The following is a 17,194-nucleotide window of genomic DNA, read 5'->3' on the forward strand; positions in this document are numbered from 1 at the left end:
TTTTGCTTTGTCATGTTTCCTCATAAGATTTTGTTCAGTGGTCCCACCCCCCTCATTTTTGTTGTTTTTTAACACTGTACCTAGAAGCAACATCAAATCTGTTAGTTGGTCTGCAATGCATTAAAGTCGAAAGGCAAACACCTCCAACACCTTTTAACACCTCCAAATTGTACCCTTTAGCAGAATTTAAGATGTACAGCTTGTGTATCAAGTTCATTATAACCATTAGATAATTTTTAAAATTTAAGATACTTGCCAAGTCTATAGAAAGAACAGTAAGATATAGTGAAGACTTAGTTTTAAATAAAGCCTAATAATCATAAACTGCTGCAGCACAAAGAATGATAATTTCCCTGCCTTTGTACTACACTGCTTACTCATCTGAGTGAGCATGTAAAACACAAAAAATCATAATATGATTAATAAGTTACAATGATTTGTTGCTCATTTAACTGATCAACTGGCTATAAAGCAGTGTAGGTGAACTCGTAGCTTTCAAGGTGCCTTGCCTTGCCTTTACTTAAATAATACCATTAAGGTATTATTAGATCCTAAAGCAGCCGCCCCAGTATCTATTTTCCAAAGGTCGATTTGCTACTCACACGGCATTCCCTGGGCCAAGACACATGTCTGCACAATTACATATTGTAGCTATTGTAATATCAAATATAAAATCATTTTTATTTGTGTGCCTTTAGGTAAAAATATTGCCTGGTGCGAAAGTAGTTACTTTGTTTTACAGTAGAATTCTGGTGGGACTAGATACCGATCAGTTTGGACCAGTAGGCTATCTGCAAATTTATGACTGATTTGGTTTTGTGGTGCTGTGCTTTCCCCACTATCTCTTACATCTGTTTCAGTGCTCGTATATTTATCTGTTTCTCTGAGCAGAGATTTGAAGTGTTCACCATGTTAGTATTTTCACTCTCAGACTTTGATCTTGTAAGCCTGACGTGTGTATATCATTAACTCAGTATTGTACAGTTGGGCTTGGATATCTCCCAGATTTCATCATCCTAAAAGGCCTTTAATATATGAATAGTAATAGTAACTAATATAATTGCATACTGTTCTCCTATGTATTTGTCTTATTTTTTTTCAAAATCTTCTCATTGTATAATGTGGGTCTCACTGATAATGATATATACCACAATGTTCAGTTTCCCCCACATCTCTCTGTCTCATGTATAGATCTATATATATATATATATATATAGATAGATATCTATCTATCTATCTATCTCTATAACATAAAGGTTTATGTATGTGTGTGTGTGTGTGTGTGTGTGTATATGTATGTATATAGCTCTGAAAAAAATTTAGACCACTGCAAAATTATCAGTTTCTTTGGTTTTACTATTTATAGGTATGTGTTTGGGTAAAATGAACATTTTGGTTTTATTCTATAAACTACTGACAACATTTTTCCCAAATTCCAAAAAAAAATATGAATGGAATGGAATGGCTGCCATACATGTAGAGATGCTGATTTAAGAAAAAATTGCAGTGGTCTCTTAATTTATTCCAGAGCTGTATATATCCACACATACACACACACTTTTATGCTTTTACTTTTGGTTGCATACTGTTAATCAATAAACCAGGAAACCAACTAAAACATAAGAAAAACTGTTCCCAGCACACCACCCCATTGAAAATATCAGAACACTTAAATAACAGACTTAGAAACGCGTTGATCATTAGGTAGGATACATAGAATGTCCTTCTGGACCATTGGCAAACTGCTGGATAAGCAACATGCTGCCGGTGCGTGAACACATGGATTGATTATTAAAAACTGTGAGTGACTGGGTGAACATTGGAACACTGGTGTCTTTCTACTATGGAGAGAGGACTGTTCTGTTGGAGAAATGGAATCTGATAAGGTAAATGGATTTATACATTTTGAAATTAACCTTGTATACAACAACCTAATGAAGATATTTTGGATAACTTGGGGAAACTCTTCAGAATTTTCTGAGAATGCTGACAAATCTAATGTCTGGGTTATCAAAATGCTAATTAACTTTCTTTGTAGCGTTATCTATCTACCATATAGAGAGAGATAGCTAGACATATACGTGCAAACGTGTGTATATATACATGTACACATGTATTATACATTATAAATGACATATAACAATGAGATCTTTTATATTCTATAACGTATCTTGGAACTACAAATTCGTCTTATTGAAAAATAAGTAACCTAAAGAAGTCATGTGGTTTAAATTATTTTTACTGGTAATCCAATGTAAAATTAACAAACTTTTGTGCTTTATGTGAATAGAGCAGGCTGTCATTCGTTTACCAGATTATGCTATCAACACCTGCCTTGTATTATTTGTACTTTGTTTAAATTACTCTGATCATATAGACTATACTTTGATTTAAGTACTATTACTGAATCTTCTACTACTTCACTAAACCAGAATAGATGTATGTGCTGTTCTCTACATTAGTTGTGGAAATGTTGGAAAAGCCTGTCTGAGCAGAGTTTGTCCCGATCACTGCAAAAAAAAAAAAAAAAGCATCATCATGCATTACAGCAGGGGTGCACAATATACAGCCCATGGCCAGATACTGCCCTAAACTAAACTGAAACGAGTCAAAATTATAAAGTACAAAATAATATCCTAGTTGAAATTGGAATTGTTCTGGATGGGGCTCAGAATCTTTTTGTATAACACACACATTGATCTGATATGTTATGCATAGACCTTGTGAGGGCCTTTGTCTGATGACTTTTCATGAGACTGGCCCTTTTAAAAATATGTTTTACATATTTTATTATAACTAAATAATATTTAGTTATTCTAAAGTGTACTGATTACAAAGGCAATGAAAAACCTTGTGGACAAATCAGGGTTAAAAATAAAAGATTACAGTACATTTTGGAATGAGATGAATATGAATGTTGTACTTGAATATTGTAGCAAATCACAGGCACCTTGCTTCTTGCTGTCTTCACTGCAACTCTCGGGTCCCTGCAGTATGGCTACAGCATCGGAGTCATCAATGCGCCGCAAAAGGTATACTGCTAAATCAAATACACGTAATAAAAAATTCTCCCCTCCTGTTCCTAACAACAATGAAACAAAAAATTATATGAACAAGGCGGAATATTTATAGTTTGAGAACACAAGTTCTCCTTGAGTAAATGTCTTATGGATTGAAAACAAACTGATATATAAACAGCAGAAAAAATGGTTTATATGCTTTTTGCTGTGAGAATCCCAGAGGATAGGTGGAAAAGAAGTGGGTAAACTAACTTAAAAAGACTAATATCATTATATAATTATCTGACATAGGGATAGAGCGTAGGGTCTTAAAAAAATAAGACCATAAGAAAGTCTTCATTTAACCCTTAAAACTGATATTTAATATGAAAAAGGGGCACTTTAAAATAATGGAATTATTATTATTATAATTTATTTCTTAGCAGATGCCCTTATCCAGGGCAATTTACAAAACATAAGAGCATTATAAAAGTGCAATACAGTCTAGAATTATAGATCAAAGCATAGTACAAATTACAAGTTCAAAATTGCATAAATGCAATCCATAACCTGTCTTGGATTAATAAGGGTCAGAAATGCATATGTGTGTTTCTTTTGATGTCTAGAAACATTTTTTATCCATCATATTTGACACATTAGATGTTTATGGCAAATTCTTCACAGCATCTGCAATCTCTTCACTTTTTGTGTGATAGCAAGAAAAAAAGGTATATATAACTTTACATTTCTAAGGCTCTCTGTAGCCTTCTTGTCACCAACTGTAGTGTCTGCCCTTTCTCTTCTGCAGTGTATCTGTGGTTGTAAACTGAACTTCTGTATCTTCCTGCTCTATACTTGCAGCCTGCAGTTCCACGGCAATATAGGTCTCATGACAAGTATAGAAAGCAATACAGCAGAATTTTTAGATGGATTTTCCACAATGCTTTGAAAGAGGTGGATCCAAAAGTTATTAATCATATTTGATGCATTACTTCTGCTGAGGGGTCGGGGCAGGTCGGATTGTTTACTTAAAACATTGAAAGAACAAAAGCCCCTCTTTGTTTTGCAGGTCATAGAAAGGCATTATGAACGGACTCTGGGTTTGCTGCATAATGACTCCCTGGCTGTCAATGGCAGTGACGTGATGGTGTCACATTCCTCTGTCTTGATGTACTGGTCTTTATCAGTCTCAATCTTCTCCATTGGAGGAGTGTTCTCCTCCTTCCTGGTGGGGTGGGTTGGAGAAAAGCGAGGGAGGTGAGAGACTGAATGCGTACAGACCAAATCTTTGTTTATGTACCCCTCTCAATGATATGATTGGTGATTAGGTTCTATGTGTTTCCTTTTTAAAAGCATTGGAATCGACCAAGTGACTAGACAATGCAGTGGGATTTTCATCTTAATTGTATGTTTATGGCTGAATATCTTTAACCCACAAATATTATTATACAGTCCATCTTCAAGCCATTTTGGACCATTCTCTACACTCAAGACATTAAATGAATATTTTAGTATTATCCCAAACATAGTTTCATAGTGTAATGAGTGATTTTGTAGAGTGTAAGTGCTTAATGCAGTGTGTCTACAGACATAACGGTTATATGACAGTGATATAATCCTGTATGTTGTCTGCACTGTACAGAGTAAAGGGCATGCTAGCTGTGAATATCCTAGCTGTGACTGCAGGTCTTCTGATGGGACTGTCCAAAATGGGACCGGCGCATATCATGGTCATTGCAGGAAGAGCATTGATGGGGTTTTACTGTGGTTAGTACTTAAAAAAAAAAAAAATATATATATATATATATATATATATATATATATATATACCGATCAACCATAACATTATGACCACTGACAGGTGAAGTGAATAACACTGATAATCTCGTTATCATGGCACCTGTCAGTGGGTGGGATATATTAGGCAGCAAGTGAACATTTTGTCCTCAAATTTGATGTGTTAGAAGCAGGAAAAATGGGCAAGCGTAAGGATCTGAGCAACTTTGACAAGGGCCAGATTGTGATGGCTAGACGACTGGGTCAGAGCATCTCCAAAATTGCAGCTCTTGTGGGGTGTTCCCAGTCTGCAGTGGTCAGTACCTATCAAAAGTGGTCCAAGGAAGGAAAAGCGGTGAACCGGCGACAGGGTCATGGGCGGCCAAGGCTCATTGATGCACGTGGGGAGCAAAGGCTGGCCTGTGTGGTCCGATCAGACGAACTACTGTAGCTCAAATTGCAGAAGAAGTTAATGCTGGTTCTGATAGAAAGGTGTCAGAACACACAGTGCATCGCAGTTTGTGGCGTATGGGGCTGCGTAGCCGCAGACCAGTCAGGGTGCCCATGCTGACCCCTGTCCACTGCCGAAAGCGCCTACAGAACTGGACCATGGAGCAATGGAGGAAGGTGGTCTGGTCTGATGAATCACGAGTTCAAGGTGTTGACTTGGCCTCCAAATTCCCCAGATCTCAATCCAATCGAGCATCTGTGGGATGTGCTGGACAAACAAGTCCGATTCATGGAGGCCCCACCTCGCAACTTACAAGACTTAAAGGATCTGCTGCTAACGTCTTGGTGGCAGATACCACAGCACACCTTCAGAGGTCTAGTGGAGTCCATGCCTTGACGAGTCAGAGCTGTTTTGGTGACAGAAGGGGGGACCTACACAATATTAGGCAGGTGGTCATAATGTTATGGCTGATCGGTGTATGTATATATATATATGTATGTATGTACAGTGAGGGGAAAAAAGTATTTGATCCCCTGCTGATTTTGTACGTTTGCCCACTGACAAAGAAATGATCAGTCTATAATTTTAATGGTAGGTGTATTTTAACAGTGAAAAAATCCAGAAAAACGCATTTCAAAAAAGTTATAAATTGATTTGCATGTTAAGGGGGGAAATAAGTATTTGACCCCTTCGACTTAGTACTTGGTGGCAAAACCCTTGTTGGCAATCACAGAGGTCAGACGTTTCTTGTAGTTGGCCACCAGGTTTGCACACATCTCAGGAGGGATTTTGTCCCACTCCTCTTTGCAGATCCTCTCCAAGTCATTAAGGTTGATGTTTGGCAACTCAAACCTTCAGGTCCATTCACAGATTTTCTATGGGATTAAGGTCTGGAGACTGGCTAGTCCACTCCAGGACCTTAATGTGCTTCTTCTTGAGCCACTCCTTTGTTGCCTTGGCTGTGTGTTTTGGGTCATTGTCATGCTGGAATACCCATCCACGACCCATTTTCAATGCCCTGGCTGAGGGAAGGAGGTTCTCACCCAAGATTTGACGGTACATGGCCCTGTCCATCGTCCCTTTGATGCGGTGCAGTTGTCCTGTCCCCTTAGCAGAAAAACACCCCCAAAGCATAAGGTTTCCACCTCCATGTTTGACGGTGGGGATGGTGTTCTTGGGGTCATTCCTCCTCCTCCAAACACGGCGAGTAGAGTTGATGCCAAAGAGCTTGATTTTGGTCTCATCTAACCACAACACTTTCACCCAGTTCTCCTCTGAATCATTCAGATGTTGGCAAACTTCAGACGGGCCTGTACATGTGCTTTCTTGAGCAGGGGGGACCTTGCAGGATTTCAGTCCTTCATGGCGTAGTGTGTTACCAATTGTTTTCTTGGTGATTATGGTCCCAGCTGCCTTGAGATCATTAACAAGATCCTCCCGTGTAGTTCTGGGCTGATTCCTCACCGTTCTCATGATCATTGAAACTCCACGAGGTGAGATCTTGCATGGAGCCTCAGACCGAGGGAGACTGACAGTTATTTTGTGTTTCTTCCATTTGCGAATAATCACACTAACTGTTGTCACCTTCTCACCAAGCTGCTTGGTGATGGTCTTGTAGCCCATTCCAGCCTTGTGTAGGTCTACAATCTTGTCCCTGACATCCTTGGACAGCTCTTTGGTCTTGGCCATGGTGGAGAGTTTGGAATCTGATTGATTGATTGCTTCTGTGGACAGGTGTCTTTTATACAGGTAACGAGCTGGGATTAGAAGCACTCCCTTTAAGAGAGTGCTCCTAATCTCAGCTCGTTACCTGTATAAAAGACACCTGGGAGCCAGACATCTTGCTGATTGATAGGGGATCAAATACTAATTTCCTCACAGTTAAAATACACCTACCATTAAAATTATAGACTGATCATTTCTTTGTCAGTGGGCAAACATACAAAATCAGCAGGGGATCAAATACTTTTTTCCCCTCACTGTGTATATATGTATATATATGTATATGTGTATATATGTATATGTGTATATATATATATATATATGTATATATATATATATGTATATGTGTATATATATATATATATATATATATATATATATGTATATGTGTGTGTATATATATATATGTATATGTGTATATATGTATATGTGTGTATATATATGTGTGTATATATATATGTGTGTGTATATATATATATATATATATATATGTATGTATATATATATATATATGTGTATGTATATATGTGTATGTATATGTATGTGTATAATTAAAAATGCTTCATCACTTCTGTATTTTCCTGCACAAACAGCTTTGTAACCATGTACCTATAAGCAATTTCCCCAGAAATCACAGAACTTTGGAAAATAGCTGTCATCTAAGTGCAGTGAATGTTTAACTCAAATTGTGTTTAAGGTGGATGAGCAGATGCATGAGGTTGACAAAACTGCAACTCCATCGATTGAGTTTATTGTAGGATTTAAACTAATTTGGAGTAAATTGGACAGATATGGAAACAAGTTATGATTGAATGAAAGAAATGTTTTAAAATTATCCAAAGATTGTGAACTACTGGACAATCATGAAGCATCTAGGACTGTGGGAATGAGTGAAATGGTATTGTATTATATTGAATTGCACTGCTGTGTTTCAGGACTATCGTCTGGGCTTGTTCCGATGTACATTGGAGAGATCGCGCCCACAGCATATCGAGGAGCCTTTGGGACCTTACACCAGCTGGCTATTGTCACCGGAATATTGCTGAGCCAGGTAAGTGCTTTTGTGATTGATATCATTAACTTCATCTTTCAAAAGAGCACTGTATGCCAAAATGACATAATTGTTTTCATGGTTTTGTTTTGCTACCGACTGGTAATTGTAGTGTGGTATATGTTTTTGTGTTTGCTCTTCCAAGCATTTAAGGTGATGAGACATTACTCAAGTTAAATGCGTCCGGAGTGTCATAATGACTGCTGAGTTTTATGAATGCCTTTAGATTACTTAAAGACAGGAAAATGTATGCTATTTTATTAAATGAATGAAATGTAGTTGTTACTAAGCGGTGCAGGAAGGGAAGGGTAAAGTAACCTTACTTAGTTTACTTTCCCATGCCTAAATGTTAGATTTCAATTTTGGGTGGGCTATGCCACTTACGTCATTGTTTATTTATATTGTTACACATACTTTAAACCTAAAGTTTAGGAGAAAGACAACCCCCAATCTAGGATCACTCTTCCTCGAAACACAACCAATCAGATACACACTTAATTGGAAATACCATGTTACAAGTTTCCTCTCCTCTGTGTCAGTAGCTTTCTTGACATAGCACCACAACCACTCTCCCTCTTGCATACAACATTAAGAGCAACATTCCTCTGCCTCCCCAGTCTAACCCTTTGCAGCAGCTCCTTGGCTCCATCCAGCATGTGGGGAGGTTCTGATAGCTACTATTCAAAATCACTATCTTCCATCTACTTCTATAGGGGGTTGTCCAAACTACTGACAACCCCCTATATTTCATACTTCACTAGATATGCTTTTACACTGTATAAAAACAGTTTACTCTAGTTATTGATAACTGTAGGGATGTCTCATGTGGCCAAGCTGACTGTCAGTCTTTTGTGTACAGGTCATTGGTCTAGAATTCCTGCTGGGAAATGATACAATGTGGCCACTATTACTGGGCTTGTCAGGAGCACCAGCTGTTCTCCAGAGTTTTCTGCTGCCCCTTTGCCCAGAGAGCCCCCGCTATCTCTACATCAATCTGGGCAAGAAAGAGGAGACTCAAAATTGTGAGCAAGCTTTTCATGTTCTTGTGTGTTGAGGTGATTAGGCACACATAGTCACAAACATAAAACAAAATAGCATTTTGAATTGTGCCTCTGTCATTCCATGTCATATTGGCACTATCATACTATCTCCTAAAATAAGTGGCTTTCCACTCATTGAGCACAAGAAGTCTGACAAATGTAAAATTGCTTTCACCAATATTCAGTTTGGAACTTTGTGAAGTTTTTATTTATTCCAGGCTGGAGTGAAAAACAACTGTTACATACATGATACCTAATTGAAACACAGCTTCTCGTTGAGTTTCTGCAGTTGAAAGCTGTATTGATAGATTCAACATAGTTTTGACCTGAATCTTCCAATTTAACCCAATTCACCTGTGCTCCTTTAATTGGAATTATGAAAAGGATTTTGCGTAAGCACTCTGCTCCTGTGATTTTCCTCCTTTTAATCTGTGGGACAGGAAGATGGAAATACAAAATTAACCTGTCCCATCATTGAGCCCCCCTGAGGTTTTGGATCTTCAGCTATTTTATTGTTTTGTTTTAATATATTTACTTAGGTCTGAAGCGGTTAAGAGGAAAATGTGACATTGAAAAAGATATGGCTGAGATGAAAAAGGAAAAGCAAGATTCTATAAAGGAGGACAAGATATCCATCCTGAAGCTCCTTCGCTCTACTGATTATCGACAACCCCTCTTTGTGGCTCTCATGATGCATCTCTCTCAGCAGTTCTCTGGCATCAATGCAGTGAGTGAAGAGCTGGTGAAACCAGGAAACTCAGCTTTTACTCTGTTGTTTTGTTTGGTTTCAGCACATTCACAGTGTATGCCTTTCATTTATACTTCATATTTGGACATGCATCATTTATTTTTGTTCCCATCCTAGATTTTTTACTACTCCACTAGTATTTTTGAAACCGCTGGCTTCACCCAACCCGTTTATGCTACAATCGGAGTAGGGGTCATCAACACCATTTTCACCATGCTTTCAGTAAGTAATCTTCACACATTTTCATTAGGTCATTTATTTTTTAAAGGTTGTACCCTTGTAAATGTTTCTGTTGGATACCATGGTAAAACCACAGGGAAGTGTGAGAAGTAAAGTGAAATTACATTAAACATTAAACTATATTAGCGTAAAGTAAATGCATTGCAAAATTACTATACATTTTGTATTTACTATAATTTCCTATTACAAATGTATTGTGCTAAAAATATGCATAACTAACTGTATTTTGGTTTTGTAGAATGGCCCTTTCATTTTACACACCTTATACACTTTTAGGAGCTATGACTGTCCTATAAGTAATGTGCCAGAGCTCCCATTGCCTGATTAAAGCCTTTTCATCATATTAATTGGTATGATAATCCATATCCTCATGAGACACAGCACAGTAAAAGCCTGAATCCCCCTGCACTGCGGACATGAAGCTTCTACTGCATTCTCTTTTTTTAAACCGGTGGAATAGTGCCAGGTCTTATCATGAAAGCCAGGAAAAATGTAACTGCCAAGTCAAGGACAAAGTGCATAAACAGCAAAGGCTAATGAACTGCTGTGAACCCAGCAAGAAGCCAGATAGAGGATTTGTGGGATACACTGAAATTCACTACCAGTCAGGATTAGTTATTCAAAATATAAATCGTGTCATTAATAATTAAACCAGGAAATAATAATAATAAATCCCAAAAAATCCACCTTAAAATGTGTTGTATCATAAACCCATAAGTCACAAACAATTTTATCAGCTTTATCTTTTCAGGAATGTGTATAACTCATTCAAATAAATACTGCATCCTTTGAAAGGATTTTTGTTTTAATTGTATTGTCTTAGATTTATTGCGATTGTATCCTGTATTCTGATTGCAAAGGTAATGACTGGCATTAATACTTCACATCATCAATTCTGGCAGCTCACATGCTTTTATGATTTTTTTTTTAAGGTGGTGCTGGTCGACAAAGCTGGTAGACGCACCCTATGTTTGATAGGATTAGCAGGAATGTGCGTCTGTGCAATAATCATGACTGTTGGACTGGTGTACTTGGTAGGTCATATTGCTTTATTCATTCTGCTCCTCCCTGTCATTAACAGTCGGTTTCAAAGATGAGTTATTCAAAGTATTTTTATTGGTATTCTTACCAAACCCCCCCCAAAAGAATATGAAAAATAGCCCCTTGCTGTGTAAAAGTAAACTTTGAATATATGGGTGAAAAATTAAAGGAAAAACCTGAATAAATGAGTGGAGGAACATAACGAATGCAGATGCCTTCAAACAGGTTTACTGCATGATAGATACAATTAAACACTTAACATCCTATCATGCTCTGTGGCATGTATAAAAATGCTGAACAGGCCCAGTTGACCTCAGTTTTGGATCAAGATGGCAAGAGGAAAGGATCTAAGTGACTTTGAATGAGGAGTCATTATTGGGGCACGAATGGCAGGAGCTTCAGTCACAAAGACTGCTCAAACTGGTCAGTGTTTCAATAGGAACAGTGACTAAAGTTACATCTGCTTTTAGATCTATGGGAAAGACATCAGTAAATAGGGTTGGAAATTGTGGTCGAAAGCGCACATTTGATGACTGTGATGCTCGTGCATTATTACGATATGTCAGGAAAAACAGAATAGCAGCTTTTTCCCAGGTGACTGAGAATGCAAGGCAGTCTGTTGAGAACTACACAGAGAGGGATATTATAGTAGGGTTGCAGTAAACCCCTCATTACAAAGACAAATGCACATTTGAGAGTTCAGTGGTGCAAAAACCATAGGCACTGTTCTACAGAAATGTGGAAAAAATCAGATGAGTCATCCTTCACCATATTCTTGACAAGTGGGCGAGTAAATGTGTGGCGACCCAAGAGAGCGGTACAGGCCTGACTGCTTGACCCCTATAGTGAGGGGGGGTCCGGAGGCTCTGTTATGCTGTGGGGGGCATTTTCCTGGCATGGTTTGGATCAACTTGTCCCTTTAGAGTGAAGGGTCACTGCAAATCATTACAAAGTTATTCTGAGTGATCACCTTTATCTATGGTGAAACATTTCTATCCTGATGGGAGTGGTCTCTTTCAGGATGACAATGCCCCATCCACAGAGCACGAGGGGTCACTGAATGGTTTGATGAGTTTGAAAATTATGTGAATCATATGCTATGGCCTTCATAGTCACCAGATCTCAACCCAATTGAACATCTATGGGAGGTTTTGGACCGACGTGTTAGACAGCGCTCTCCACCACCATCATCAAAACACCAAATGAGGGAATATCTTTTGGATGAATCGTGATCCATCCCTCCAATAGAGTTCCAGAGACTTGTAGAATCTGTGCCAAGACCATTGAAGCTGTTCTGGTGGCTTGTGGAGGCCCAACACCTTACTGAGACACTTTGTCACCTGTCTGTATGCATGTATGTATGTATATATAAATCTTAAAATGTGCATTGCTTTTCCAATAATCTGCTTTAATTTACAATGTCTCCATAGGACCAGTTTGCTTGGATGAGCTATGTCAGCATGGCAGGCATCTTCTTGTTTGTATGTTTCTTTGAGATTGGCCCTGGCCCTATCCCATGGTTCTTTGTGGCAGAGCTCTTCAGCCAGGGCCCTCGACCATCTGCCATTGCTTTAGCTGGCTGCTGCAACTGGACCAGCAACTTCCTCATTGGGATGTGTTTTCCATATATACAGGTGAGGAAACATTTCGGCAGGTAGCATACTGGTTTGCAAATGATGTAACAAAATGATACTGAAGGACCAAAAGACAGCACATTTCAATGGGAAGATTAAGGTAATGCATGGTCCAGACAAAAAAAAAAATGTAAATCCCAATTCACCCATCAATTGCAAATTCACAATCCAGTACTTGATGGTGGATTTCCATTGGATAGTTGCAAGAAGCTATTTGGCAAATGGAAAGCTTGAAGTGACTCATTCATAAATTCCTAGTCAATCCAGCCCCTAATATACATTTATTTGTTTATAGTTAGGTAGTTGAACCAGACGATTTATATTTTAAGAACTGTTTAATTCAATTTACCAACATCTGTGTCTTAGCTATGCTATACAAATTGAAACTGTATTGGCAATAATTATTAATCCACATATGTTTGAATATGAATTGACATTCTCTAGTATATGAAATGTTGAATCCAAAACTATGTACTTTTCTTCAAGTACAAAATGTATTTGCCATGTGTTTGGTAATTAATTGGTAAAGATCCATTATCACTGGTTCTAATGCTGAGTTGACATGAGAGGTTCAATGCAACTGAACACCACGATAAAAGAAAATAATAGGATTTGGGGGGTAAATCTGGCCCTACTGTCTCTCAGCTGCCTCTTTATTTCCCAGGGTTTTTGTGGAAGTTACGTCTTCATCATCTTCGCTGTCCTGCTGTTCTTCTTCACCATGTTTGCCTACTTCCGAGTGCCTGAAACAAAGGGAAAGACTTTTGAGGAAATCTCAGCAGAATTCTATCGCCGACGTCATGGCACACTCCCCAGCCCTAAAGCTGCAACTGAGATGTTATATCTGGGGACATCGACAGATGCCTGAGAGTCTCCGAACAAGAGAACGCAAGAGCTGCCATTTTGGAAGTTATATACCTGTCCCATTTTTTTTTTTTATATATATCCACCCTGAAGAAAAAAAAAAAAAAAAAACTAATTTTGAGAGATGTCTGTTACACTACAGGACTTTCAGTATTTTGAACACTACGGAAACACATAAAATGCAAACACAAAATTTAATGGCATTTCTGTGCTAAAAACATTCCGTTCTGTGACTATTGAATTAAACTAATACTATGCAATGGCTTTGATATCAACCACATTGTAAAGAGAAACTCTGGGCTGAGCTCAATTGCTCTGTTTTAAATATATGTATATTGACATTTCTTAAGATCTAAGTGCTTTTCCAGGAGTTACTTTCTTTGCATGCATATAAAACATTCAATCAGACATTGCGCCCTTGACATCCAAACACAAACACAGCTGTCACTGGCTGTAAAGTTCAGTAATAGGCTGGGTTGTGAGTGTATATGAGATTTTGTTCTCGTTTGACTGATCTGGTTATAGAAACAGAATCTGTCTATTGTTCAGGGAGTCAAATAGAGATCAAAGTATAGAGAAGTTTCTGGGACATATAGGAAATGGAACATGAATGGACTTATCTCTGGTTTCTTAGGCACTTTTATTTCTAATATATGAATAAATAGAGTCAAAGTAATTGGGAAAGGAAAAGACTGTTAACAATGTAACAGCTGCTGTTGCAATTTTATGAAACACTGTCCTTGCATATTTTCAAATGAGGCAGCACTTCTTTCCTTTTTGTGAACACTGTTTAAAAAAAGTGATCTAATGCCAGCTACATTTTTAGTTTCCATGTAGTTTGCAAGATTAACTTTGATTTGTTATACCTTGTTTGTATGGTGAATTGTGTTGTTTGTCATTGAGAGTATGCATGAAAGCATAACATTACTGTATGTTAAATCCAACAGCTTTTGCTACATGAATTACTGATAAGAAAAATGTCCTATAGGAACGTCATGCAGAAATCTTTTGCAAACTCCTTCTAAACTATTTAAAGGATCCTATAAAACTACTTGCAGTGCTTATGACTGGATGTTATACAGCTGAGACTAAATGGGAGAGAAATAGAATCTGCCTTCCACACACCTTTGAGATTTGACTGCATTATTCAACTGTTCTTCAGCAGCTAACTAGAAGACCTTTATACAGATATCTGTTAATTTTTAACTTCTATGAAACACAAACATGTTTGTTAAAAGCAAACCCTAATTCCCTTTCTAAAAGCTCGACAGATTGTAATTTATGTTAATGGAGCATGATAATTGAATTTTACATTTCACTTTGTCGTGTTTTACTCTACCTCTGCTAAGTTACTATATTATTACATTTCACAATTGTGATTTGATGACTCAGTGGAAACTCTGAAGATAAATGATACCTTGTGAAAACAACACTTGCCTGAGCTTGGCGACCTTGGCAGTGATGGGGCGAACTGCATGTGCAGTAACCCCCCCCCCAAAGCACTCAAGAGCATAGACACTTGAGGGAAGTCTATGGGAGGTGAATCTATAGGTCAGGCCTTAAAGAGCTGCGGAATCCTTTTTATTATTTTAATTCCAATCTCAACAACTTTTTTTCCTTCCTTTGTCAAAATCACCATTATCTGCTACCACTTATTGCTAGGCTCTGTTTCAGTTTTTGGCCTATCCCTTAGACCACTGCTGACTGGATTTCAATTAACATAACGCAAAGGGTCAATTGTTGAATGACAATATATTGTCATTAATATTCAATTTTTCAATCAGCATCTCGCTTGTTACAACTGCTTTGATTAGAAAATTGAATAAATTATGTGTTTATGGTGCTATCTCCTACATAAGTATATAGAAGGACATTAAATAAGGAAAACTATTGGGGGGGCAGCATTACACGTTATAAATCTGGTTTTAGACTAAGTGAGGGTGAATTTACCTGTTTTATCACCAGCTACACAGACACCTTTCTGTAAACAAACATGATCATATGTTGGCCCTGTGTTTCTCCAGTACCAAGCCTAAAAAATACAAAGGTAACTGAACTGAAGACAAGAGGTGCCACAGATCATGGTTCTTTTAAAATGGCTTCCGAATTGTGCTTTTATAAATCCTCAAACTGAGACTAAAATAGCCCCCTACTGCCCTCTGGAGTTGTCATAAAGAAATGAGAAAATGTCCGAGTCCATCCCCAAATGCTGTCTATAATGCATTGAACTTAATTGATGCATGGTGCTTCATTAACATATCAAAGTGTGTGTGTGTGTGTGTGTGTGTGTGTGTGTATATATATATATATATATATATATATATATATATTAGTGAGTAATCTGAAATTTGTTGAATGCTTTTATTTTATGCACAAATATGTACACTGACACTTTCAGAATAGTAGCTCCTTCACATTGTGCAATGTTTCCTTTCCTAATGACCTCTAGAATCTACCAAAGGTTAGATAGTCTTATTAGCAGGACTGTGCCTTTTAACTGGAACATGTTCCTGTAATTTAATTAATTGTAATATCACATTGGGTGCAGTGCCCTCTATTGGGCACATTGTACAATTGGTGACAGTCTCAGGAGAGATACAATAGGATGATTGTGTATTGATGTGTTTGTCAACCACAGGAACTCCACAGTGATTGATTACTTGAGCACTTTTCCCAAAAGGATATATAAGCAATGATGACAGAAGCTGCTACCTCATGTGCTAACATAATGCTTTTTTTTAAATAACCATGTAAGGATGTCTCTGTTGATTGAAATGTACAAGTTGTAGGGGGTGTCATGTTATTTCTGACAGTTGCTTACATCTGATGTCAGGAGCCAGGTCAAAAGTCGTTGATTTAATGACCTTGCTAATATATATATTGCAGATGCACGTTATATTATAAAGTTTAAATTTGTATATAGTAACTTGCTAAAGCAGTGTCAGTAACAGCAAATAATAATACCTAGGTAAAATGCTATTTAGAGTTAGTTGTACAGTTGTAAAGGGGGGATACAAACTTTGCTTTTCCTCTTTAGTTTTACAAAATTAATTTACACAGTTTTTCCGATGACGATTTTATATCCAAATTCGAAAACTATAGTAGGTTACTAGTCACAATTAAAATGCACCTTCTTTATTATTAATTTGTCTAAATTGTCACACACTGTAATAAAGGAATTTATTTAATGCTAATGTAAAGCTAATTTATATGTGTAAGGGTGATTTGACATTTGTTGAAATGTGTTTTTGGTGAAAGGAAGGTAATATGCTGAATACAATGACTACACCACCACCACCAGTGATAATTATTGTAATTATTGATGTTCATGAGTGGATAGTGTTAACATGAAACAGACAGTGATATTACATTTTGTAATTCGTTAGGGGGGAAAACATAAATTATATATACAATAAATGATATATAAATGCAAACAATCAAAATGCATTCTTCTATCGGTTACATTGTACATCCACTGAGGTTTTACAGTATAAAATAACCTGATCATTACTTCTGAACAAATGCCAGCTTGCTCCCTCTTACCTCGCTTTCGTTTGTGATGCCCTCCCCCCCACCTCTTGCATTGTCCTGACGTCACGGACTGCATTTAAACCGGAAGCTGGAGGGA

At 37.5% G+C, this 17,194-nt stretch overlaps 1 protein-coding gene across 1 annotated transcript; it reads left to right on the forward strand.

The window, feature by feature from the left end:
* Window positions 1-1,712: 1,712 nt before the first annotated feature.
* On the forward strand, window positions 1,713-13,922 carry slc2a2 (solute carrier family 2 member 2). The gene is made up of 11 exons (XM_066708927.1): window positions 1,713-1,886; window positions 2,937-3,032; window positions 4,069-4,256; window positions 4,642-4,766; window positions 7,884-7,999; window positions 8,859-9,021; window positions 9,579-9,766; window positions 9,905-10,009; window positions 10,960-11,061; window positions 12,499-12,702; window positions 13,367-13,922. The coding sequence occupies exons 1-11, from the start codon at window positions 1,872-1,874 to the stop codon at window positions 13,568-13,570; spliced, it is 1,506 nt and encodes a 501-aa protein (XP_066565024.1). The 5' UTR covers window positions 1,713-1,871; the 3' UTR covers window positions 13,571-13,922.
* Window positions 13,923-17,194: the final 3,272 nt, after the last annotated feature.

The sequence above is a fragment of the Amia ocellicauda genome, chromosome 7 (genome assembly GCF_036373705.1).
Source record: "Amia ocellicauda isolate fAmiCal2 chromosome 7, fAmiCal2.hap1, whole genome shotgun sequence".
NCBI lineage: Eukaryota > Metazoa > Chordata > Actinopteri > Amiiformes > Amiidae > Amia > Amia ocellicauda.

Coding starts and splice junctions, on each gene's coding strand:
- slc2a2 (XM_066708927.1), top strand. Junction 9,022..9,578: donor GAAAGAGGAGACTCAAAATT/GTGAGCAAGCTT, acceptor ATATTTACTTAG/GTCTGAAGCGGTTAAGAGGA. Junction 11,062..12,498: donor CTGTTGGACTGGTGTACTTG/GTAGGTCATATT, acceptor ATGTCTCCATAG/GACCAGTTTGCTTGGATGAG.